The 27344-nt window shown below is 38.3% G+C and overlaps 1 protein-coding gene across 1 annotated transcript in view; it reads left to right on the top strand.

The window, feature by feature from the left end:
• The window catches only part of LOC108262239 (CUB and Sushi multiple domains 1a), a 291201-nt gene that overhangs the window by 96121 nt on the left and 167736 nt on the right, over window positions 1–27344 (top strand). The window contains exons 3-4 of the mRNA XM_053679448.1: window positions 16699–16893; window positions 17860–18067. Of these exons, the coding sequence (XP_053535423.1) occupies window positions 16699–16893; window positions 17860–18067 (403 nt within the window). The remainder of the gene's footprint in view (window positions 1–16698; window positions 16894–17859; window positions 18068–27344) is intronic.

The raw sequence follows: 27344 nt of genomic DNA, 5'->3' as shown, positions 1-27344 counted from the left end.
ACAAGCAGGTCTAAAAGTCAGTGTCGTAAATAATTTTTTTTTCCATGCAGTGGTTTATAAGCTCATTGGATTCATCATCAATCATCAATATTACGAATGTATACAGTTACAATAAAGAGAGCGTTGATGATACTGGATTTTCTGTAAAATGGCAGGTAAAGTGTTTCCTCTACGCCCTGCTGCTGGATTTCGTTCGGATGCCGCTCATTAATTTAGGATGAATTACGCAGCGCGTGTTTGTTTTGTGAGACTAAGCCAGCTTACAGATGGGATATACGGATTGCATCAGATCGTTGATACGCCAACATGCACCACACCAGCACCCTTCTTCTGGATAAGTGTATGTGATGTAAGGAACACTAACACTGTCCAGTGATGTTTTCTCAAATTACCGTATATCTCACGGATTGTCCAGGTTTGCCTTTTAAATCTTGAATGTGCTCTTGTTAAATAGTATGGTATTTGACTTGTTTTTTTCTTCTTCTTCTTGTTAGTTACACGCACCGTGACCATGTTATGGATCTATTGTCTGTGGCCATAATTGCAGGAAGAAAATGGCTTGGCGTGTACAAAAGAAATTGTTATGCTCTGATCTGAAACCAGATTAACTGCTCAATCTTAATCCGAGTGACATGCAACAGATAAGTTCTCACAAAAGATAGCAACACAGAGCCTTTGGAATCACTTAAAAATCCACCCACAGGTGGCAGCAAGCAGTTCCTGACCTATTCCCGGCTCACGGTTCTCCATCATGCATGCTTTTGGCAATCCATAAAGTTATGATAAAAGCAGCCAGAGGTGGCGAGACTGCATAAGGGTGGTAAGCAGGTACTTTGTAAAAGTTTGTTTTCCTGTTTAAAAACACATGGGCTGAAAAGACGATAGTTTTAGGCTAGCTAGTTGTTTATTTATTTAAAAAAAAAAAGTCTGAATTCATGTGTATTTTTTTGTTGTTGTGGTTGAGTACAAGTCCAAAGTATTTTTGTCGAACATGACTAATGTTGAGTATTAATATTTTTGACTGTTTACGATGTATTCAGTTTCTTTCAATGCTCTGAAGAAACTTACCACAGCCATGTCTGAGTAGTTTCCACGTAAACCTAATGACACTGAACGGTGCTACACCATACACTGTAAAACCGGATAAGTTCATTTAACACACAAAAAAAAATTGACCTTAAATTTTTTTAAGTTGATAAATCAATTTCTTCAAGCCAAATACACTTAAATATAACAAGTTTGAGTTAAATTTTTGTTATATTTAAGCGTATTAAGTAGCTTAAAGAAAAAAGCTTAAAGAAAATGTAGCTTAAACTTTAAACATTTTTTAAAGGTAATTAGTTTCCTCAAATTTTTTTTTTGAGTTAAATGAACTTATCGAGTTTTACAGTGTAGCTTTAAGTTTTATTTTTTGTGTGAGATTTTATTTATTTTTTCCTACTCTGTTCTGTATGTTAATGATTATATATATATATATATATATATATATATATATATATATATATATATATATATATATATATATTTTACAGTAAAACCTAAATCAGTATCACACAAGCATTATTTCTGGACCTTTTTCTACACCAGCGTTCAGCTCAAATCTGTAACGACACGTTTTATATTTGCACCACGGTTTCCGTCAACAGCTTTTTGTGAAAGAGTAAATTCATTCCAAATTTCTTTGACACTGTAGATGTCAAGGTCGGGGACACTGAAACAGCTTTCAAGTCTCGCATAAGACAGATTACATCAAAAGGCAGGTTGAATAGGAGGCTAGACTCTGCTTTGTACCTCAACGAACATCTAACCAACAGTGAAAAGTCTTTTAGACATTAAACAGAAATATGTAGATTTATTAACCTTGCATGTTGTCCCCGTGCTTCGGGGGTTTCCTCCTGGTACTTCAGTTTCCTCCCCCAGTCCAAAGACCTGCATTGTATTCTGACCGGCATTTTGAAATTGTCCATAGTGTGTGAATGTGTGTGCGATTATGTCCTGTGAGGGCTTAGCACCCCGTCCAAGGTGTCCCCATTTTGTTCCCCGAGTTCCCTGGGATAGGTTCCAGATTCCCTGTGACGCTGTGTAGCATAACCGGATACAGAAAATGGACGGATGGATGGATATTAATGCACTCGTTCTAATATGCTATAATTTCTATAGTAACAGCTCATTCACTAATGTCAAGAGAAGGGGAAAAAAAAGAGAGGCTGATGAGGGGAAAAACCGTTTAAAGCTACTATAACATTAGTGATAACAGGGAATGAGCTTGTCTCACGGACTTTCCATAGCATTAAATGTAACTGTAAATGGTTGAAAAGCGTGATGTTTGTCACTTTGGTATTAAAGGAATAAATCAGTATGGGAAAAGTGAAAATAATCAACTGCGGAGTGCACAGGTGCTTGTCGGATATTTTTCTAGAACAACGTTCCCTCTTCTGATTTATCCTTTACGTAGAACACTGAAAGTTACCCGATCTCATTGCGAACACTTAATGAGCTGACCGTGCTCTGTGTACAACAGAAGGTAGGATTCCTGTGAACAATAGAACGCTATAAAAACTGCAAATGTTGTCATTTGTGTATTCAGAGGTAAGCTTCTAAAAGGGGGTTCAATAACAAATGGAATGATACAAGTGATTGTAGTGGTGACTCGCTCGTCTCGTTCATTTCAAGGGTCACATCCTCTTAGGAGTGTTTGCTTTGAACAAAACAACTTGTGTCTACATTGTCATGCACATCCACATGAGAAATTAATAGCTTGAGCCAGGGCACTTGAATCCTCTGATTATAGACATTGTGCCCAGGCTTTTCTGCACTCACTCACATCCACATGTCTGACAGAGCTATACAGATGAAAAGAGACATCACAATGTCCTAGACTCTCTGATGGACAAGCTGCACATCTTTTAAAGAAATGGGCTCAGCACAAAGGTATTGTAGCTTCATTCTCCTTTATTTGGAATGGTTGTTTTGCATTCGCACGTACAGTGGATTGTTGGCTGACTGGCTAAGAGACGCACTCTCGACCTGAAGTGAAGGTTTCCGAACCTATTTTCAAACATAAGTTTAGTTGTTTGTTTTTGTTGTCCCCCAACCCAAATCTGGAAGTAGGATTGGATGATTTTAGAAAAAAAAGGCTTAACAGAAGACAAGCCTGTGTGTTCTTAAATCTTTTTTTTTAAATGATATATATATATATATATATATATATATATATATATATATATATATATATATATATATATATAATTTAAAAAAAAGATTTAAGAACACACAGGCTTGTCTTTGCTTGGAGCATACATGTCCTTAGTCTCCCATCTATCTTGTCTTTGCGCTTCATCGACTTTTCTTTTTTCAGCAGATTTGTAGGTCTCTGCACTGAGCAATACATTTCAGGATCATTGAATCACTGAATCACTGAATCATTGAAGGGCAACACCAGGCACATTTGTGAATCTCTTTATAGACCTGGGTTAGACTCGGGCATAAAACACAGCAGCTAGGTGTTGATTTTAGGGGTGAATGATAGATGTTCTGTAGTAGGTACTACAGGCTCGTTTACTATCATTTTTTAGATTTTGTTCATTTATTTATTTTTGTTTAAAACAAGTCTGACACTTATACTGTAGATGGTACACTCTGGTTTTTCTCAATTCCAGACACCACTGACAGCCTCGCATGGACACGAAGTCTTTTGTTGCTACAAAAGACTTTGTGAAGTCGCCAGCGGAGGACATGTCTTATTCAACAAGCATCCGATATTAAAACGTATTAAAGTGTTTAGTCGTTTTTCTGTAGTGTTAAGAAGGAATTTGAACTGGTGACTGTTTTTACAAGTATGCAGCAACACGCTGATGGCATCCAAGAGTACCTTTAAAAAAAACAATTCAAAAGATGAAATCGCCACATTTAGGACCACCAGGAACCCTCAAGGAGACTTTTTTTTTTCTTCTAAATAAAAAGTAACTAGCCCATGTGTTTAGTTGTGTTTCATGTAATAGATTTTTTTTCTATTGTAGGAGTATGTGAACATTTTATTTAATAATAATAATGTATATTTCTTATACATGGAGTCCCTGTACTATGGAAGCCCTAAGCGGCCATGCATTGTAAAAAAAATTCTGTTGTTATCTCGTGATCTTTTGTTATGTCGAGATTATGAGAAAATTAAGTCGAGGTCACGAGAAAGAAAAGTAATAATGCATCGCCGCTTAGGGCTTCCGTACTGTACAAAGCCGAATATACTCAAATACCATTAAAAAAATAGTAACAGTAAGTACTGGAATATATTCCAGTAATTATCAGTAATACCTGATTTACTCGTCCAGTAACTCGTCCAGACATTAGCCAGGGTACATAATGCTGTCATGTTTAGAGTTAAAACAGAAACCGTTTAAATATTTTGAACATTTTGAAACAAAAGTTCAGTAACTATAGGAGATTGCAAACAAATTACTTTATTTCTTCATACGTTATTGAATGATTCATTTGTGCATTTATTGTGTTTTTGAGTCAAAATGTTGTTAGCCGTAAACAAAAACAAATTTTTTTTAAAAAAATGAGGAAAAAATTAAAAGCCACAGACTTTGTAGTGATTATGATGTAGAGCTACACACTGTCCATTTGTCCATATTAACATTGAGTGACTGAACACAGAACTGAACATACAGGGGAAATAAATCCGAAGTTAGTTTTTGTATTTTATAACACTAACACAAAATGATTCCGAGACACATTTGACAGTTACCGTAATGGTAAAATCACCCAGAATAGAGGCTTGGAAACGTTCATCGTCTTTTGATGAATGCTGCTTTTAAAAACCTCACTGCGATATCACCCCAGTCTGCAATCATATAGCTATTAAACCCAGTCATCCACAGTGGGAAATAAACAAGCGCAGGGTCTCAGAAGCTTCATTTAGCATTGTTTATCTCGAAGTTTATATAATGAGTGGTTCTATACACATGCTTTGCATTAGGGTCAGGATTGGTAGACATCTCTAGATTCATTTGTTTGTCATCTGAGAAGCCCTCAACGTTGCTGAGTAGCATTCAAAGCGAATTTAACCGTACCTGGCTCTTTTATACATTAAAAAATGAATCAATCAATTGAAAAACCAGCCTAAATAAATGAGTCGAATCTCTGCTGTAGTTTTTATTATTTTTTTTAATTTTGTTTATGTTGACTTTTTTCTATAAATTATATATTCATTTACATATGGTTCATTTACATGTGATTCATTTATGTATGATTCATTTAAATGTGATTCATTTTCATGAGATTCATATTTATGAGATTCATATTCAAGTGATACATTTTCATGTGATTCATTTACGTTTGATTCATTTTCATGAGATTCATTTTCATGTGATTCATATTCAAGTGATACATTTTCATGTGATTCATTTACTAATTTGCTTCTCTTTAAATCCAGTTTTAGACTGTGATATTACAAAGGTCTTTCCAGATTATTACTTGCTACATTGTATGAGATAACCTCAGTAAAATTGCCTGAATTCTATAATATAATTTGTTCACCCTGTTAGGTTTAAATCCTCTAAAAACAGATTCGCAATTAAATAACATTACATCCTTCAAAGCATTGGCATGTTCTGCTTACTCTCTGCTGTAGTTTTGGCATTTTACTGAAAACTCCATGTTTTAAATTTGGCAGACGTCCTTATCCAGAGTGACTCACAGAAGCGCTTTGTGGTCTCCAAGGAAAACCTATCCTCATGCTAGTACAAATAGGTCAGGGTCTAAGGGTCTAAACCCTTGTTAGAGAGGAGATCCGATAGTGAGACAAATTACTCAAACTTACTACACTACCAACGTGTTCTTGCAGTGCATTAAAACCAGAAAGAATTGATGCCACATAGAGGAAGTGGAGACTGAACATGAGCTGTCGGTAAACAACTGCTAATCCAGGCATATGTTGAAATAATGTGTCGACATATCACAACAGGCAGAAACTGCAAAATAATCACGAGAACTCAACGTATATTAGGGATGTAAACAAATAGGAATACATTATGTGTTTGAAACAGATGCTGTCTTGTAAACAGGTGTGAATACAGATCTGGGAATAGGAGGTGCACTATACATTTAAAGATAGCTTGGCAGAAAGGTTCATATGGGAAGCAACAGAAATTCACTTGAGGTTCACAAGAGGTTTTACTTTCATGTGGTCAAGTGCAAAAAGGTTAGATCTGAAGCTCATGGGTGCGAGCGAAACATCGGATATGAAGCTCGCAGGACAAAGAAAGACAGCAGAAAGATGATGCATTTATTCAATGCATTCTTTCATTCATCCTTAGTAACTCCGTGGTCAGGGATTGTGCTGGCTTAAATCATGCTACGTTTGTTCCTATTTTCTAAAATAAAACCAACAAGGTTTATTTGCACAAATATCCTTGCATTTTTGTCTGCAGTAGTGCTTTATTTCCAGAATGAAGAACCTGTGATCGTAAACCTAGATAATAATAGCATTGTTTTGTTTACGTTATCAGTATCGTATTATCCAGAAGAATACTTTTAGGAGATTTAAAGTGCTGCTGCTGTTGTTTTGTTTTTTTGTTTTTGTTTTTTTTATTTAAATGATCTAGGTAAAGTTATAAGTCTTGACTTAAAACAAATTGCCCCTCAAAAGAGTCCTGTAGCAGAAGAAGGTCTGAAATGAATGAAAGTGAAAGTTTATTTCAAGTGATTTTATGTGCTCAGGCCCTTGATATTACGCTGTAAAATGTATTTCCTCTGCTTTTTAGAAAATTATTTTGTGACTGAGGCATATATTAGTGCAGTATATAATTAGTTTCTCTCAAACACACACACACACACACACACACACACACACACACAAAGTGAATTTCAAGGAAGTAGTCCTGAGGTTTCTAATATTCTTGAGAAACCAAGGTTCTTTTTCAGGAGTGATGTCAGTTGGCTATTAAACCATATGTTGGAAATGAAAACATTGATATGGATTATGCACATAATTCTTCAGTATTAGTGTCTGTTACTACAGTTCTAATTCGTGGACTTGTTGAGATAATGACTCATTCACTCCGTCATTGAATTTGCCTTTACTTTGGAAATTCTCTCCTCCAAGATGTTTCATACTACTCTAAACCAGACAGAAGCTGTATACGGAATATAATTATTTGTTCAACGGTTCTATTTACTGGATTTACATATTAAAGCATCCAATTACCGGTGGTGCCCTTTTCACGGTTTGGTTTTGCGCCTCATTTATGTTTCTTAAAGGATTCGCACGAGTTTTATACTTTGCACCATTCGTCTGAAGCAGGGGAAAATTACGAACTGATATTATATCTGTAACTCTGGCCAAGTGAAAAGACTTTATGCAGTGCTCTGAGTGTTACTGCTTTCTCACCGCTTGGTTCTGGCCAACTCCAAACAACCAGCGGAAAGCCTTCAACTTTACTGTCTCCGTTGCAGCAGGTGTGCTTGTTATGGGCCCTCACCTCTCATTCTCTCTCTGCAGTTTTCGCTTCACTGTTTGATTTGCGCTTGTTGTTTTACCTTCGAAATTCAGTTCAACTTACTAAAGGTAGACAGGTGTGCCAGAACGGATTATGTTCATACTAGTTAGCCAAGTTTCCATTGAACACACAGATTAAAAAAAAAAAGAACGAAATTACATAAGAAAAACAAAACATGACCGCATCAGATCAATGTTATTGACTTGCAGAGCTTCAGTGTGTCATCCAGACGGCCTCCGCATTTAAATAAAATGAAGAGAAATGTGGTTTGACAATTTTTTTTGAAAAAAATAAAAGACCATGTAAAATTATAGCCTCAGTGTAGAACTATAACCAAATCACTGAAAGCAATCTAACAAAAAAAAAAAGCAACAAATAGCTTCTAGCATAGAAAAATAGCTTACCGCGTCAACTGTTTGAGAGTTATTAACTTTGATCAGTTTATCCTTTATATTATATACTCGTTTGATTTTTTCTCTCTCTCTATCTATATCAAGGATTCAGGACATTTCACCTCCCTGCTCACCAGAATAATAGCGCAACCTCTAGCAATCACTTCCAGATTACTTCCTGGTTTCATCATATTCAATATAAATGCTTCAATGGACATTTACTTGTTGCGAAGCCTTGCTTCTTTTGTGCGATTGTGTAAGTTCCGAGTTTTGATTGTTCAACGTATTTGACCCCTTGCTTTGTTTTAAATTCTGTCTTCTGATTGCCCTTGATGATCGATGTTTTAACTAATCATTATTTGTCTGTTTGCTCGTCCAGATGTTTTGGATCGTGTTTCGGCTCGGTTTGCCACACCTCGTGTTAAACCTCTCGCGAATGGATTCACGTTCTAGCTTTGTGCCTCTAGCATTATATGCTTGGACTTTTTGGACTGTTGAGATTCGGGGCGGTTTTTTCCCCCCAGATGACTATTCCAGTCTGTTGATCCTGATGAACATTTAGACGGGAGCTCACCTGGCACCATTTTGTCCCCCATAGTAGCACAGAAGGATCAGTTTGATATCTTAATTAAATGGCACTGAGGTGGTACTTCATACCAGCAGGACCAGCATGCAAGTTTTGAATTTAAAAGGGTGATAATTGACTCAGCTAGATATAATTTTTTTGAAGTAGTTAAGACTTGAAATTAGGGAAAGGGGGGGGGGGGGGGGACCCCACAGCTTTCTATAAAATAAACCCTGACGTTTAACCCAACCTCCCACAACGTTACTAGGAATGTTAATGAGTAAGAAGAATTCTGTGGCATTTTCTATGAATGAAACTGGAAGAAGAGCGTAGAACACTAATCTCACCCCTTACCCTAATGTTTATCAGCTGTAATATTCCCAAGAAATTTGTTTGCAATAATTAAACTGTGCTATCTTGCTCTGTATGTCGACTGTTTTAGGCCATTCGGCTTTCAGCACCCCGAAAGCTTTGCTGCGGTGATATCTGGAGGTGACAATAGTCCTCAATGTGTGTGTGTGTGTGTGTGTGGGGGGGGGGGGTATGGGGACATGTAAATGTTAATGACAGTTGTGTGTCCAGCCTGAGCAAAATACTTGATTGTGTTTGGCAATAAACTGCTTCTACTCACTGGACCATAGCAGTTGTTCCGCAGGGGTTAGAGATGCCTTGAATGCAAAATGCTACAGTGGGGTGTTAGGAGGACACTCCAGGAGACCATTCTGAAATGTTCACACTTAATTTCACACCATGATATGTTGTAAAATGCTACTTAAGTGATATGGGACCAGTGCTTAGGCATTTGAGCTTTTTATTATTTTTTTAAAATGATATTAGAAACGTTATTACATAGGGAAAGGTGCGTTCAATAAAATGATTGTTCATATTTTTAATCATCATGTCATCTGATGTTCTGCCCATCGAGGTTGTATTACTAACACACACAGCAATGCATCATGCAGATTCTTGAATCCAATTGGTCAGCAGGGAAGGTGTTGATTCATTTTTTATTTTTATTTGTTAAATAACATATACTGTAATCTCTACTCAACCACGCAGTTGAACAACATCCAGAAGGACATGCGACTGTTCAGGCAGCGTTTCCACAGGAAATTGACTTGTGTTCCCTTTCAACTCCATGCATCTTCATTTAAAGCCTCATGCTCACCTTTAAATTCGTCATACTAGCTAAAATGGGAATTGATAGCCCGGACTGTTATGCAGCTGCTGTGTGGCTATCTGTACGTCTTCAAAAAGTGGCTGCAGTAATAAATCCAGAATGGCCTTTACTGTTGCCTGGGTTCAATAAGAGTAACACATTAGAAAAGGCAGTTTGACTGAAGGACTTCTTTTCCTCAGACCATTTATTTATTTATTTATTTATTTATTTGCACATTTTCTTCTTTTTTTGCACCCAGGCAAAGATATTGTGGAGACAGCATTTGCGAAGGGATTGTGAGGATTGAGGAATTACGCATTTGCATAATTGCACCGTTCCTTAAACCATCACACAGCAAAGCAAGATTCATTTGTATTTGCACTAGTGTTTCTTATAAGCCTTGGCCTGGAATTTCTCGAAGACTGTGCATTAATGTCTACTGTTCCTTTTAACATGGGCAAAACAGACACTGCCCGTTCCTTCAAACGGGAATGGCTTTGATCGATTTTTACATGAATCTGTCTCTGGTTAAATATCGTTCGCAGCAGGGATGACGTAGTAAGGTGAAGGAAAGTAAACCGGCCTCTGTACAAGTCCCTGTACAACAGTAAAAACGTGGCGTAGACATTCATTTGCACCGGAAAGGATTGTATTGGTGAGACTGCTTTACACTTTAGTGCTGGCTGTGTGTCATGCTGATATTTATACACTTGTTTAACAGTAGGATATAAGAGACAAAGCAGTGACTGTAGTGTATCATACCGTGGCATCTCCGTGAACACGGTGAATCATGTCGATTTGGTGTACTCAGTATGTACTCAGCTCCATCCTGCAGCTGTCGTTCATCAGCAGCAGGCAGCATTAGCATTCTCCTACCCATACATTTGAATAGTGATGCATCAGTTCCTTTTTTCTCAGACACCCCCCCTGCCCCTCGCAATAGTGCAAGTATGTGTACAATACTGATACCAAAATGAGTACTAATCAGTCAGGGGTGTCATGGAGCATTTTACAGTTGTGCACATAAATATACATACCCCCTTTTTAATTAATTAATTAATTTTATTTTACAAATAAGTGATCGTTCAAATGGCATTTTTTGTTGTTTATTTAATACTGCTCTGAAGAAGCTATTTAACTTAACAGATGTTTACATGTAGTCCACAAGACACGATAATAACTGAATTTACACAAATGAACCAGTTTAAAAGTTTACACACGCTCGATTCTTAATACTGTGTGTTGTTACCTGGATGATCAGCGACTTCTTTTTTATAATGCTTTGTAATAGTTGTGTATTAGTCCCATTCACAACTTGAGCACTATTGTTCAGAAAAATCCTCCAGGTCCTGCACATTCTTTGCTTTTCCTGCATCTTCTGCATATCTGACGCTTTTCCAACACGAGCTATATGATGCTGAGATCCTGTAGATCTTTTCACACTGAGGACGACTGAGGGACTCGTACACGACTATTACAAAATGTGCAAACATTCACTGACGCTCAAGAAGGCAACACGATACATTAAGAGCCAGGGGGATGTAAACTTATGAACAGGATGATCGGTGTAAATTATTTTGTTAAAGATCTTTTTTGTTTAAATATAAAAAATGATTTAGTACTGCCCTTCAGACGCTGAATAGGATATTTACGTTTCCCAGAAGACAAAATAATAAAAATGTATACCGTTCCTGTTCATATTAAGAATCGAGCATGTGTAAACTTTTGAACTGGTTCATTTGTGTAAATTCGGTTAGTATTGTGTCTTGTGGATTATATGTAAACATCTGTTATGTGAAATAGCTTATTCACTGCAGCACTACATAAACAACATAATGCAATTTTAATGATCCCTCTTATATACATATTTAAATCCTTAACATTTTGCAGATTCAGCAGTGCTAAATTTATGTAAATTTATTTACTGTATTTAGCTCTGTTTGGGTTCATTGCTGCCATATGCTGCTAGCTATGACCTCATTGTGCTGTGAGTTTTGTTCACGATATTATGACATTTTATACAGTATCTTTAATAAAGACCACAAAGTTGATCGACCTAAGCGGCATCAGCGAGCGCAGTCATTATAAATTAGAGAAAGGTGCCATGAATTGCACCTTGACCCACTTGCACAAGTAGCACACGTTTCAGTGCAATTGAACCGCTCGGTTTCTTCGCACAGTTGCTTACACGCTCGCAAGTACCTTTCAGTCCCCCCAGGACCGATGCAAAATCAAGCAAATGCCGCAGTATTCCGAGGAGCTTGCGATTTTTTTTTTTCAAGATTATCGCAGATTTTCTGTAGTTTTGGGCCAAGACGTGTCACCTGACATCATCACAACACGCATTCATCCAAATCCCTCTTCGATTCATGTGCGTCGAATATGAGTACAGCTAAAAGGTCTCATTTGCCAACAAACATCACTGAGAAAGACAATTGCGCAAAACAATTTTGTTCAATTGCAATTTCGCCAGATCAAGTAGTGTACCACAAAAAAAACAAAACAACCACCTCACAAAGTTAGAAAAAAGCCGCAGTAAAATCAAGCCTTTTTTTGGCCGCAACAATCACAACTCTCACTCGGCTGCCCTCACACACTGTATTAAACATACTCTTTAAATGCTATAAGTTGGCATATCTGGTTATTTGTATTGTAGGAAAATGCTGTAGTAGCTCCTCTTGAAATTGACACAGAGCAGTTTGCAGACTGCCGTTCTTTTCTTTGATGATCAATCTTGGCTGTATATCAGATTATCTGTATATCAGAGCAAACGAGAACAGTACCAGAATGATATCTGAAACCAGTACAAGTATCGAGACATGCCTTTCTCCTCACGATCTGTTCTATGTCATTCCTCTGCAGTGCCACGTCGGTTCACCTGATGATCACAGTGGCCTTATCTTAGTGAAAGGAAATTGGGGGGAAAAAAGCTCAAGCAGCTGAATTGAGCCTGTGACAGCCTGTAAATGCCCTATTGATCTCTTACTATGTCAGGGAAATGAAGAGAGGGGGCAATTAGGGTGTGAGGCATTAATCAGTGCTGCAGTTGCTATTCAAAAGAGCTACAGTTAGACTCCTGACAACATTATTACCACAAAGAAGTGTTCCAAAAATTACTGACAGACACAGAGTGTCTTAAGTGGTCACCCGATGTCATCGATGCGACGCAGAAGTTTATTCAAGGTTCAGAGAACTTTGTTAGTTGTCTCACGGATGTCGCGGTAGAAAATAAAGGAGAAATTATAATAAATAAAAAATAATGAAAGTGTTTTGGATATTGTGCAGCATTGGGAAAAGAACAATAAAAAATACACTAAGCTTATATTTATATATGGTCTCATAATATTTATATATATATATATATATATATATATATATATATATATATATATATATATATATATATATATATATATATAGATAGATAGATAGATAGATAGAGATATTTATTTATTTATTGAGCTTTTCTGTTCACCATAATTGTAAAGAGTGCTTATTTGAGTTCCTGTAGCCTTCCTGTCAGCTTCCTGGCCATTCTCCTCTGACCTCAATTTGTTTACACCCACAGAGCTGTGTTTCGCACCATTCTGTGTAAACTACAAAGACTGCTGTGTGTGAAAATCCCCAGAGATCAGCAGTTTATACAGCACAAATATCCAAACTAGCCCAACTGGCACCAATGACCACGCCACAGTCAAATTCACATGGCTCATATCTTTTCCATATTCTGATGTTTGGTGTGAGCTTTAAGCTCACTGAAGCTCTTCATCTCTGTCTGCACGGTTTTTTCCATTTCACGGTTGCCACATGATTGGCTGATTTGGATAAATCGGACACGAATGGACACGAACGTCTCGGTTATGTTTGGGTTACAGGTATTAACTTGAGGTGAGGTATTGGTTTATTGGAAAGAAACGTACAGAAAGCTCACCTTAGATTTTTCTAGAATATGTTGTCAGACTATGAACTGAAATGCATGTCAGCGACCTATGGAGAGGTGCGTCCACTAAAAAAAACAAAAAAAACAAAGGACATCATGAATAATTGCTTCTTGACAAGCCAAATGAAATGGACACCTTTTGGAACGGATAAAAAAGAAATGGCAGTTTGCTGCTGCATTCAAATTCGATTAAATTGGCCCTTCTTCCTTGCCACTGACTGTTAATCAGACGATAAATCAAATGTTTACCAAACTGTACGTTCCTTCCAAAGCTGGTGCAGCAGAAGACTCTGTCAATTGAGAGCGTGATTAATGAACACGGCTCTTCCAGTCGCCCGCGATCTCAGGAGGGAGACATTTGCAAAATGAATTATTGCAGATTAAATCAATTGCAAGTCCTAAGTGTTTAAAATAGAGCTGTGGACAGGCAAGATTTTTATAGGCTTTTTTTTTTCTTTTCTTTTCTTTTCTTCCCTCCCGGCACCTAAATTGACAGCGTTTCACTACGTCTTCGGCACAAACCTAAGTGTTCATGTTAAAGCTGGATGGCGCTATCTGGCAATGATGTGACGTGGGCATTCATTTCAGTATGTAAAATGCAATTAGTCAATAAGTCAAAAGTGATATTTTGAGAAATGTGATATTTGGAGACTCAGCAGCGTGCGTCTGTGAATCCAGAAGAATCAGCTTGCAGCTATTATGCTAATTGCCGAGGCCTGAAAATGTCAGTTGCCTCAGGGCTGCAAAACATTTAAAAATCTCTTCACTTCATGCTCGTGTTCTCTAGATTGATTTCGCAGATAAATACGTCTTAATACAGCTGTATCATGCCTTGTAAAAAAAAATGCTGTTGATAGAGCCGACTTCAGTGTGTATAACCCATTGTACCTAGAACACAATGAAATCTATTGGTGCAGACTATGTGCTTCACAGTTCAGTAGTTTGTCAGTTTCAAACAGGAAGCTTAAATGAGGATTTTGGTGGATGTGTCATGAAATAACTTTCATTCATTATCAGTGACTGCTTTTATCCTGTTCAGAGTGCCGTTGTATGCGGAATATATACCTGGATCAGTGCCTGTGATTTGGATATACACACTGGATGAGACACCAGTCTATCACAGGACTTCATGCGCACGCACACACACACATTCACATACAGTAGTCATAGAATGGAATCTGTGGCTAATTTAGTGCATCCAGTTCACCTACTGGCTTGTTCTAGGGACGTCGGAGGAAACCGGAGAACCTGGAGGAAACCCCCACAGATGTGTATGATGAAATTCTATTTTTTTGCAGTAACTCACTTGATCATTAATGTGCGCTTTCTTAATTACAAAACTCACACCGTACTCAATCATCAACTGGCTAAAACATTGAATCACATTTGAGTTGGCAAAGCACTCCCCGTGTCGCAGCCTCCGTTAGCCAGACTAGTCCCCACGGCTGATATGCCTTCAGGGGATCTCTGCCTTTGACACGGTTGTTTCCTCTTTGACAGTATCCAGCGAGACTCTCTGACATGGCCCTCGGGAAAACTTTGCAAGGAAAGCGCACTCTGAATCCAAAACACACACTATACACAGCACATATTGACCTTGGATTTCATCTCACGTTTTCTTTGAGAATATTGTTCAGGAAAGGCGCAAGATTGTACTTTGTCGGTGTAGATCGTGTTTGCAGAATGTTAGACATGTCAACGATGTTGTGATCTTATTTGCCATAAAGACCGGTGATTTTTATTTGTTTTTTGCTTGGACACTACTTCATACACAAATTAGAACAACAGTTTTTTTTTGTTTTTTTTTCCTTCATAATTACAATCAAGGAACTGCTGTTTAGAGTTGATAACAGTAGACGGATAATAATATGCGATCAGATTTACTCAAGTTTTAGGGTTTGTTCCATTCCATAAAGATCACTTGATACGCTAGCAAAATGTACTACGGAGCCGGTATACAGTGCTGTTGCTAGTCAAAATGGGGTCCTTTAAGCCCTGTAAATAAAAACGTTTCTTTTGTTTGCACAGAAATATAGTTTTATGGAATATGGAGCCAAGTATGGCAGTGGTTGGATCAGGCTGAAAAAAAACCTGCGAGCAAGGTTGCCAGGGATGCAAGGTTGCCAGGTTTTTATACCACTTTGGGCTTGTCTTTTTGTGAGGTTTATGAGATGATGCTGGGGTTGAGATTTTGAGACCTGGCAACCTGCCAGATTCATACTCGCAGTTCAATTTCTGCGATAAAGTAAAATCCTAGTAAAGCTCCTAGTCCCTGTGTTGTTGATGATGATGATGATGATGATGATGATGATGATGATGAGAATGAAACATAACAGTAATGCACCTCATATCTGTATTTGTTTAGAACACATTATGTGCTCATTCCAAATGTGGTCATATTTGGTTACATCCTTATGTCCTACCATTCTTTTTTTTCTTCTTTTTCTTCTTTTTTTGGTGGCGGTGCTGTTGGATTTGCTTCCAGAAAAGTTCAAAATAAAAAAAAAATGTTTTAAAAAACATTTATTGCCAGCAAATAATCTGATGTGGATGCCAAAAGAGAAACCGTATATTGATATCTTTCTATTGATGTGAGGTCATTTATCTCAGCCGTCCCTGATAAACATGAATACATTTCATGTATAGATTCACCACATATAGGCCTGATCGAAATTCTGGAGTCACACTCGAACTTTGTAGGGAAGCACTTTCTCTGCATTCTCACTACAGTACCTTCTTACTCCCTACGTATACTCCATATTTTTCAAAATTCAAAGGTCTTGTGCGAGTAGCGCTGAAGTGTGTAGACTTGCGCATGCATGGAGTGCCTCACATTCTAGGTGAGTTTGAGGAACTTGAGAGTTGGCGAGAATACTGGAGCAGGCTCAGATGTGAAAACTTGAGAAAAATTCTCATGAAGCATGAAACCTCTAGAGTTTGGCTTGTCTGGCTCTATGAAGATGAAACAAGACTCTGATCTGACCCAAAGAGGCTAGCAGTGAGTAGACGAAGAACAAACCGTAGAGAGTGAATGGCGCAGCATATGCTCGTGTTCATCCGTCAGTGCCTTTAGGGAAGCACGACCCAGTCAGAAACACTTACCCATGTCTTTGTCGGTTTGTTTGCTCTGCTCCTTTTTCCAGTGCTGCCGAGTCACACGTGTGGAAATCCGGGATTGATACCGAGAGGAATCATTCACGGGACGAGGTATAATATCGGGGACAAAATCCGCTACTCCTGCGTGATTGGATACGTCCTGGAAGGCCATGCTGTGCTCACGTGCATAGTGAGCCCTGGGAGTGGTGCATCATGGGACTTCCCAGCACCATTCTGCAGAGGTAAGATTTTTTTTTTTTTTAAAGGAATAAGCTTGAATAAAGGTGAAAGGAGGAATGGGGTAAAGTTTTCTTCGGAGACTTTCCTGTTTGTTCTGTACATTTATGACGTTTTCACATTTGAGGTTTTTTTTTCCCCCCCGGAACTGGGCTGTATACCCCAAGAGTTTGGTCCATTTGTTGAAGTGTGAAAGCTGTTTTTGAGCTCGCAAACCCATCAGTAGTTTCTGGACTAGGATACTTGGTGGTCTGGGACTCGCTTCAACTGCATCCGCTGTGTGTGTGTGTGAGAAAGATATCCACTCTCAGAATCTCCCACAGAAAAGAGACGTAATCAGTCCACATTCGGGAGCAAATCGTTTTATTTTGTATGAAAGCAATCCTGTGATTACGAGCCCCTCCCCCGCACAAACCCAGAATCGGTCCAAAAGTGTCGGACTCAGGATCTCGGGCCAAGTGTTAAAATGCCTTGAGAGCAGCTTTGCCATAAAAGCGCCACCGAGCCATTCACACATTAGGCAGACGCATACAGTAGGCATCAATTACCTTACCCTTATCAAAGTGATTTAAATGAATTGTTTCAATTAAATAACTTGTTGAGTAAAATGTTCCCTACAGTCTCGATGCACAGCAAAATATCTTGGCAAATATCTTGAAAGTGGTGTTGGTCAAATTCTTGAATATGATCAAATTCCATTGTAATATTTATCATCATGAGACGTAAATGTGAGCTAATGCTTTCTAGATGTAAAAAAAAATGTGTAGAAATAAGTTTAATAATCGTATATTTGGTTTATTGTAATCTTATAATAGGAAATACTAAATAAGTTAATCTATTATCAATATATTGCTAAAATGTTGTTGTTTTTTTGTAGTGAAATGGCTGTTTATCCATTTGAACTGAATAAAATGCATGCTTAATTGTTTGACAGTTTTTTTTGTTTTTTTTTTAATAATTGTTTCGATCAGCTGAAGGAGCATGTGGCGGCACGTTACGAGGGACAACAGGAACAATATCCAGTCCTCACTTCCCCTCAGAATATGAGAACAGTGCAGACTGCACATGGAGTATTTTGGCTGAGCCCGGAGACACCATTGCATTGGTGTTCACAGACTTCCAGCTGGAGGACAGATATGACTTTCTGGAGATCAGTGGCACAGAAGCCCCATCAATATGGTGAGTAAACAGACCGTGACTTCCACCGGGAGCAGAACGGCTTTATCTGTCCTCATCTTTGGCACGTGCCGTGCATTAAGAAGGACACGAGACCTGCAGATAATGAACCTAGCTCGATCAATAAAAAAAAATCACCACCTCATTGGTGACGAACGAAAACACAGGGGCTGATCCTATTCATTTCATAGCAGAGGTTCACTTGAGCGCACTCCTAGGTGGTTTCTTTTGGCGCTATTGTTCCTTTCTAAACTCTGTAAAGAAAACGAGCTGCCATCTCAATTGATCCCACGGATAGTTTTGAAAACGCATTGCTCCATTCTCTCTACTGTTCACGAGTTATTTCTGTTGCCGAACAGATGCTCGGTCTTTTTTAATTTACCGCTATACACATCCTTCTTCTTTGCAGGTTTCTTTTTCTATCGTGCTTCGATCTGCCGTTTTAACCTTCACGCTTCTTTTCTTTCCTCTTGCCTAATGGCAGACCAATTTTGAGTGCCACCACAGTGAGAATTCTGTGAGGCGACTATGGCTGAACTCCATTAACTTCACGCTCGGTGAATAAACATGTCCTCACACGTGATGGAGGGAGGCATTGAGGAGGCAGCCTGGTTTGCTTGGCAAACTCAATGAAGTGCTGTCACAGTTAATTTTTTTGAAAATTTGTTTTCTTTTTTTTTCTTTTTTCTTTTTTTTCTTTTTTTTCAATTTTTTTTTTTTTAGCTCTGCCAACCTCAGACCCGGCATCACATATTCTTCCTGAAATAGCATCATTTCACTAGTTTGGAGATGAAATGAATTCTTTATCACTTTTTTTTTTTTTCTTTTCCAGTCGCGTATATGTGGAAATTAATCCGTGCAGCCATTTGACAGATATAATTTCAGCACTGACATGGTCTGTTAAAGTGAACCGTTCTCTAAGAGGATCTGGAGCTTCTGCATGCTTTGCTTAAAGTTTTAGCTATAGGACATAGGGGCAGGTGGAAATGTCAAGATTGAGAATTCTACAGTGTCGGTTAATAGCCTTTGAGAGAGTGTCATTGAAATGGTTGAATGTGGCTCAAATTAGATCTGCTCAAAGGCAGTGTTTGCAATGTGGCTTAAGCAAAAAAAAAAAAAATTCCAAGCTCCAGTGAGCACTGGTGTCAAATGAAAATCAGATTTGAGCAAAATCAATCTTGTGTCCTGCTGCCTCTCATGTTGTCACCGTGAATGGCCCATCTGGAATGTGGCACTGCCCTCAGAAGAAAAAAAAAAAAACCCCTTTGACACCATCAAACACTGCTGCAAAGCTACAGTTGCTCATTAAATGGAAATAAGTCAATATAGGACTTCATGACAGCATTACTCCTGCCGTGTCAGATGCCAGCTTTTATTTGCTTTCAGCCTAATTAAAATGTTTTGAGAGAACTCACCCTAAAGTGATGTTTTGCTAAATGACATTTCATGGGCGAACAGATATGTTAGCCTTGCCATGGCTTCATTCTGTCCAAAACAAAGCTTGATTTTATGTCTGTCTGGTAAGAGCTTAAATAAAGATTCAGTTCTGAAATGCTTTCGAAAGGCGTACTCAATTCAGCTTAGTGTTACATAATACCTGCAGTCTCAGGAAAAAAAGGGTACTGAACTGTACATCTTTTAATATGTACCGTTAACATAACATAATTTATGGGACATTATTGAACCTGCAGTTTTCTAGGTAAAAATGGTGTATTCTTGAGGGTAATACCCAAGGGAATGGTACCGTTAGTACCTTTTCTACTGAGGTTGTACGCTGCATTTAAAGTATCCATCCATCGATACCGCTTAATCATTTTCAGGGTCACGGGGAAACCTGCAGCCTATCTCAGGGAGCATCGGGCACAAGGCGGGGTACACCCTGGACAGGGTGCCAGTCCATCGCAGGACACAATCACATACACACTCACACACCCATTCATACACCATGGACACTTTGGACTTGCCAGTCAGCCTACCATGCATGTCTTTGGACTGGGGGAGGAAACCGGAGTACCCGGAGAAAAACCCCCCGCAACACGGGAAGAACATGCAAACTCCGCACACACAGGGCCACGGTGGGAATCGAACCCCCGACCCTGGAGGTGTGAGGTGAACGTGCTAACCACTCGGCATGGAAATATGAAATATAACTGTGCGACAGTAACATGCGGTTATTGAAGGCAGGGCGCAAATACAGTCAGAGTTCAGAGCACAGGAAGGCAACGTCAAAGAATTCAGATTCATAATCAAAACGATAACGTAAACAAACGAGCATAAATAACCGAACTAATCAATGACTGAACACGGAACAGGTGAACACAATAGCATAGTAAATCCTTACTTTGTAATAATTGTATAATATTAACGCGATCAGTATTAGGTATGTTTAAACGATGTTCAGAAGCCCCCAAGATCTTTATAATTAGAGCAGCAGTTCTACAGTGTCCAGCTGAGATTATCCACTGAAGAAAGGGTGTGAATTGGGCCCAAACTGTTTTTAGGAAGTGCAATCTGTAGAGAATCCATGTGGGACCATCCATAGCAGCAGTGGCACTGAGTCACTGCTGCGAATAACTGCAGAAGCTCCAACACATCACTATATACAGGCATGGTTTCGAACCGCTGACTGTTCTGTGTCCTCTTTTGAACTCCTTCCTAAAGAGTGTAATTGATTAGAGTTTCAGAAAAAAAACAAAAACTGAGTCTTAACTATTTTAAAATGCTGTGGCTCTAGAGCCAGAGTAACTTTGCATCACGGTATTCATCACTTATCCTCTTTGATGAGAAATGTATTGATGAGAAAGAACCGAGACTGCGGCATAAACATTGCAGTGAAATTGATCACTCGATAGAATGGGAATACAATAGTATGATGCAAGAATTTAGTGATAATTTGTTATCCCCATGCTCTGTACTGTTCAAATATACTTTACCTCTACTATCTATGGAGAAAATTCTTACTTTGTTGCATTAAAAAAAAAAAAAAGATATATATTAAGGCACAGGTCGGAAGAGGAACTTTTTTAAAAAGCTGATTAAAAAATACAGGGCAATGATGATGAAAGTTGATAGACGACTGACCCATTATTGCTTTTCAGACGTAAAAACCCCACCCACAGCTCTGTAGCTCTTGCGTTTTAAGCAGAAATCTATGCTGCAGTTCACTCGTGGGTGGACAAATGTGTAAAGTGATCTATTTCACATTACACTGCAAAATGTAGATATTTTTCTACATTTTCGTCATTATATAGTCTTATTATTATAATTCATTGGCATTCACTTTGCAGACTTTTGTACTCCAAAGATGATTATATATAATGGAACATCCATTCATTTTTTTTTTTTTTGTGCCAACAGTAATGTTTCTGGTGTAAAATGGGTTTAAAATAGACTTTACTGACCGCCATGTTTCAGTTCATTACCATTAGTATTTATTTTATTGCAGTCCATAAATTTACATACATTTCTTCCCTGTTTCTGTTTTTACTGCAGAATTATAATAATAATTATTATTATTATTTTATAAAAAAAAAAAAACATTTCCACATTAAAAAATGCAAAACCGACAGTATTCGCTCTCAAATCTGTAGTTTCGCAGGCGTCAGGATTCAGGAATTATGTAGGTACTTATTTATTCTAAAAGAAAAAAAAAAAATTTATAATTTTTTTGATGTTGATGTTTTCTTTGGACCATGTAAAGCAACGGATGCCCCAAGCCTCATTTCAAATCATTTGCTGGTCAACAAAACAAGAGAATCTTGTTTTTATTTTTCCACTCTGATCATCACTTCATATGCTAAACATTATCATTATCTTCATTTACTTTTCATTGCTTTGATGCTGTTGTAATACTAGATAACGGTTGCACCCATCAGAGTGTAGGTGTCCCCAAGATAAAGACTTAACGGACTGGTTTTCACAAAAGAATGGGCATCTGGCAGATCAACAGCTGGCATTACCTGCTAAATTCAATGTGTAGTCGGTCTCCCCTTTTGATATACTATATAGAATGACTCACAGTTCTTCATCAACTGTGCAAGCAAAGTCCTTCTCAGATGATTTTAATGTACATGTCGTTAAACCTGCGAGAAAGGTTCACAGGGCATCTGGTTGAGGCTAGAGGTGTGCATCAGGACTGGCATCCTGACACAACAGAAAAAAGTTGTGCAGGTGAGAGGCGCTGCAGGGGAGCGGTCAGATATGAATTTCGTGGAAGAATCAAAGACCACATTCAGTAACATGAATGTACAACGATCATTCATTCATCCTTAGTAACAGCCTGGTCAGGGTGACAGCGGCTCAAATATGGCTATTAATTTGTTTATATTTTGGGAGATAGTGCCACCTAAATTCATTATAATATTCTGCAGGCAATTTTAAAAGTGATATTTGAGACTAAATAGCGATTCCTGGTCCAGCTGTGATATGTTTCCGGGGCATAGAAGTAGGCTTTTTTTATTTTCTCCTATTTTCTCCCCGATTTGGTCACTCATCAGTTCCCGTCCAGCAGCCATCCCTCCCCTATCACACAACAGCTGCAGTACCAACCGGGGAGCTCACAGACACCCACGATTGTCTATTACCACTGCGATTGACAGGGGAGACAGTATGCGATGCCTCTCACCTAGAGAGCACGGCCAATTTTGGCTCCCAGGCATGGATGGGTGTGGCAACTTGTGATCATCTGATGCGGCAAACAAGCAGTAGAGTTTCTTTAAAAAACAAAACAAAAAAACACTTCTGGTTTAGACCACATTCCTTTTTTTTTTCTTTTCTTTTTTTTTATGCATGTTCTCTCAATTTGCACATTTCTTCCGGTCGGCTCTGGTTTCTTCCCACCTCCCAAAAAGCCTGCCAGTAGATGGATTGGATTCCCCAGGTGTGAATAAGTGCGCAGATGCGGGGTAATATTGCTCTGCGATCGAATGTTTTCCTTCCCATCCAGGTTGCATTTACTGCCTCATGCCCAGTGCTCCTTTAATCGGCTCCGGCGCCGCCATTACCCCGACAACGACGAAGCATTTACTGAAGAATGAATAATAACATTTCTACTCTATAACATTTAGATGGATTATCGGAAAGATGCAGACTCATACACTGTGATTATGCTCAAAACACCCCATGTCAATCATAATCCGATCTGTAGACACCGCACTTATCACGTCATTCCGTTAAGTACACATGAGCTGGATGAATATTGCAGCAACCTTTTAAATAATATACAGATTTTCCTCTCTTTGAAGACTTTACTGCTTTTTAGTTATTTAGTAGATTTCTTACTTAAGGCTTTCCTCAAATTTACTATGTGCATCAGAGATGCATCTGGTGCTACCGGGTTTTATCCGAACATTTGTTGTAAGAAATGAAAAGGTGCTGAGAAATAACTGTGCTGAAGTACCTAAACAATCGTACTGTTTCAACTAACGCCACTATTTGGATCAAGACTGTATAATTTGGCAAAGCATGTTGTGTACCAGATGTGTACTAAGTGTACCACTTGTTTTTCCGAAAGCGTCTGATTGCCTGTAAATAAAAGATGAATAAGGTAATGTGGTATCATTCAGATGTGTAACTAAACGTGGATTGCGGTAGGAAATCGAGCATACAGAAGAGTAATGTGGTTAAAAAGGATTGCTGCAAGATCTTTCTTAAATCTTCAAGAACACAGAGAGCTATAATAATAATAATAATAATAATAATAATAATAATTTTTTATTATTCTTATTATTTTATCTCTGATTATGGACACACACAGATTTTTATTATTTTTATTTAAATGTGGTTTATAAAACCATTTTTTCCCCTACCTCTTCTCACACTGTCCTCCAGTGTTACTTTCTTAGAAGCAAACTCTTCTTGCTCTCTTTCATTCACTGCTTGTTCAGCACCGACTGCCCCTTTACGCTCCACTGAGCTTCACTTTCCTGAAAAGAAATAGAGGGGCCTCGAACAGCACCCTATGTTAATTGCAAGTCACAGCAGTTTAATGGCAGACTTCAGTTCAGCGCTCTCTCTCTCTCTCTCTCTACCATTCTCTCTCTCTCTCTCTCTCGCTCTCTCTCCCCACCCTGTCTCCCCCCTTCAGTCTTACCAGTAGATGATCTCCTTCAGAGGGAGCAGGAACAGGTACAACAGTAAACGGTAAATGAATAATCTGACCAGACCGCAACACTGAAATAAATTCCTTATAAGATGCCGGATAAAAACTGTCCCTGTTAATTTTCCATAGAATTTCAGCTGAGCAAAAAGCCTCTCGGAATATGTACAGAATTCGGAGACACCTGTGGATATCGTAGTAATATGCAAGTGTAGTAGTCAGACATGGGCAGTGGTGGCTCAGTGGATATGGTTGCTGAACAGAAGGTCAGGGGTTCAAGCCCCAGCTGCACCAAGCTGCCACTGGCTGGCCCTTCAGCAAGGGTCTTAACCCTGTCTGCTCTGACACCATGTTACATGTCTCCAGTCCTGGATCAGAGTCCAGTCTCCGGACGTTTTCTGTATTGACTTGGACTTGTCTTTGCATCGATTTTGTTACATATGGTCTCGGTCTCATTGGACAAAACAGATTTTTTCTTCTAGAAAACGTAGCTTAATCACTGGCACAATGCACAAAGTAAAGGCTTGTCCTGGAAAAGGATTTTATGGTGGTCAGTTATATGACCTCGGCATGTTCCAATGGTTCATGAACATGCTTCTGAACATGAATTAGTCTGATCACTCTACCTCGGTCAACTCCAGTGTTATTGCAGTGTTTCTGTGCCATGTGTGCAGTATATCATGTAATGCTTTATCCAGATTGTAATGATTGTGTTATTGAGGTCGGTCCTTAGAATAGTTGCTACTTTTTTAGGGGTCGAGCCCCAAAGGGGCAAAGGCCTTTATTGTTTTCTTTCTTCTTCTCCTTCTTCTTCCTTCATCTCCTTCTCTTTCTTCTTCCTTCTCATTCTTCCTTCTCTTCTTTCTTCTCCTTCCTTCTTCTTCTTCTTTCTCTTCTTTCTTCTTCTTCTCCTTTCTTCTTCTCTCTTCTTCCTTCTTCTTCTTCCTTCTTCCTTCTTCTTCTCCTTCTTCTTTCTTCTTCTTCTTCTTCTTCTCCTTCTGCTCTTGAGTCTATGGCAGCCCATGGAACCGCTTGCGGGAAAGTTATGCATTTGGCACACAGATAGAGGACAGTCTGATGTGTTTAAGACAGCATATTTGGAGTCTCTAACTCAATCCCTCTAGCGCCACCAACTGTCCAAAATTGCACTCACGTTTACGTTAATAACTTTTGAACCGTGAGTCCCAGAAACAAAATAATTTCCCCCTCGGATTCCTCGGATCAAGGATTCGATTGCACCATATGATGTCATTTTCTGTCATGAAAATTTTTCTGCCATTTTGAATTTTCTGAGAAACCTACTTTTTTGAGCTTGTCCTAGACCGAGTTGCACGAAAATCGGCCTGCATCATCTAGATACACTTATGACAGTTATTCACAGAATTTTTATTAAACCATACCGTTTTTGAATGGCGTTTCAACGAATTCAACAAAGAGCACGGCAAAATGGACGTGACAATATGTCTCCGTAACGCTTTAGCGTATACAGATCAAACTTATTAGTTGTCATAGCCATAGCTCCTAGTGGTTACGAGACATGAAAAAAGCACATTTTCGCTTCTAACTTCTGAACAGTTTGTCATAAAATTTGTTTATGCTTTAGATCACCACTGGCTTGCAGCATTTTTTTTTTTTTTTTTTTGGTTTCCTACTAGTGTACGAAAGATTTAGCATTTGAAGCATGCAAAAAAAAAAAAAAAGGGTTTCACAATTAGATTGGCACCTGAAGACCTGAATCTAACTGCCACAACATATATTTTGTTTAAGGAGTGACAAGTTAAGCATCAGCCAAGCCAGTTTTCCATCTCTACAAAGGACGCCCCATAGTCGAGGCTCATACTCTTGCTGTCATTGCTTCACTCAGCGTGCAGAGCCCTCACCATGACCTGCAGACAAAGGCATGGAGAGAGCTCACATCACATAGCACAAAGTTTACACACCTTAAGCTCCATCAGAGGAGAACTTTTAATAGGCACCCTGGTATGTGAAGAAAAGAAAGAAAACGAAAAGAAAAAAAAAACCCGCTTCTGCTGGAAGATGATGCATCTGGAAAAGATCAAAGAGGTGTTGCAACCACATAGTCCCCTGGGTTTAAGAAAACAAGCTGTACGGATTTTCCCTTGTGAGGAAAACATTTTAAAATGATAATTTATTTGAAAATGATATTTTGTAAGCAGTTTCAGTCACATTACTCAGTGGTGGTGTTCACAGTGCTACATGACACCTGATGTCCCTTTTGACTACTGAAATTAGCCTAGAGTGTATAAACGAATTAATATCAGTAAATTATTCAAACATATCAGCAATACACTGAGCTATAAAAGTCAGTCTAGAAAGTGACCCTGTGAACACACCGTCTTGCATTATCGACTTACCTCAACCCCATTTTCATGCTAAATCAGAATAAGATGTATCAAGTGAGATACTGTATGTTTTCTGGATTTTACATGAATGAAACTGGCTAAAGACATTACCCCCCACTCTGAACCCAAACCTTTTGTAAATCTTCGTGAAAGTTGGCTTATAATTTCTTATTAATTTGTGTGAGTTGGTTTAAACAAATATGTATTAAGCCACATGTTCCAGTATCGCAGTCTGTGGAATGATTATTTTTCTTTAAAATAAATAAATAAATAAATAAATAAATAAACAAAAATCCCCCCAGTTAAAAGTGTCCCTGGCTACGAAGAGTACTTTACTTTCTACCCTAATGTAATCCATTATAGTAATCGTATAATATAGAAAACGTATAGCATAGTAATCCAGCTTTATTATAATAGTTGAATATTATAGCAAGCCCTGATTGTTATGATAATACTATAGTATAGTATGCTAAGCCCTGATTGTTCTAGATATAGTAAAATATAGTAGTGTTAGTCCTGCTAGTTATAGTATAGTATAGCATTGTGAGCTCTGATTATTATAGTATTACTATCATATAGTGCCATGCACCCTGATTATTATAGTAATAATATGATGTAGTACAGTAAACCCTGGTTGTTATAATAAAAGTATAATAAAACCCTGATTATAGTAATATTATGGTAAAGCATAGAAAAACCCTGATTCTTATGGTAATCGAGTAATATAGTACAGTAAACCCTAATTGTTATAGTAATAGCATAGTAAAGCACATTTTTGTTTGTTTGTCCTGATTGTTATATCAGTGGCATATACATACAT

This window comes from Ictalurus punctatus, chromosome 3 (genome assembly GCF_001660625.3).
Source record: "Ictalurus punctatus breed USDA103 chromosome 3, Coco_2.0, whole genome shotgun sequence".
Taxonomy (NCBI): Eukaryota; Metazoa; Chordata; class Actinopteri; order Siluriformes; family Ictaluridae; genus Ictalurus; species Ictalurus punctatus.
The sequence above is the reverse complement of the archived record's forward strand: the minus strand, read 5'-3'. Positions and strand labels throughout refer to the sequence as shown.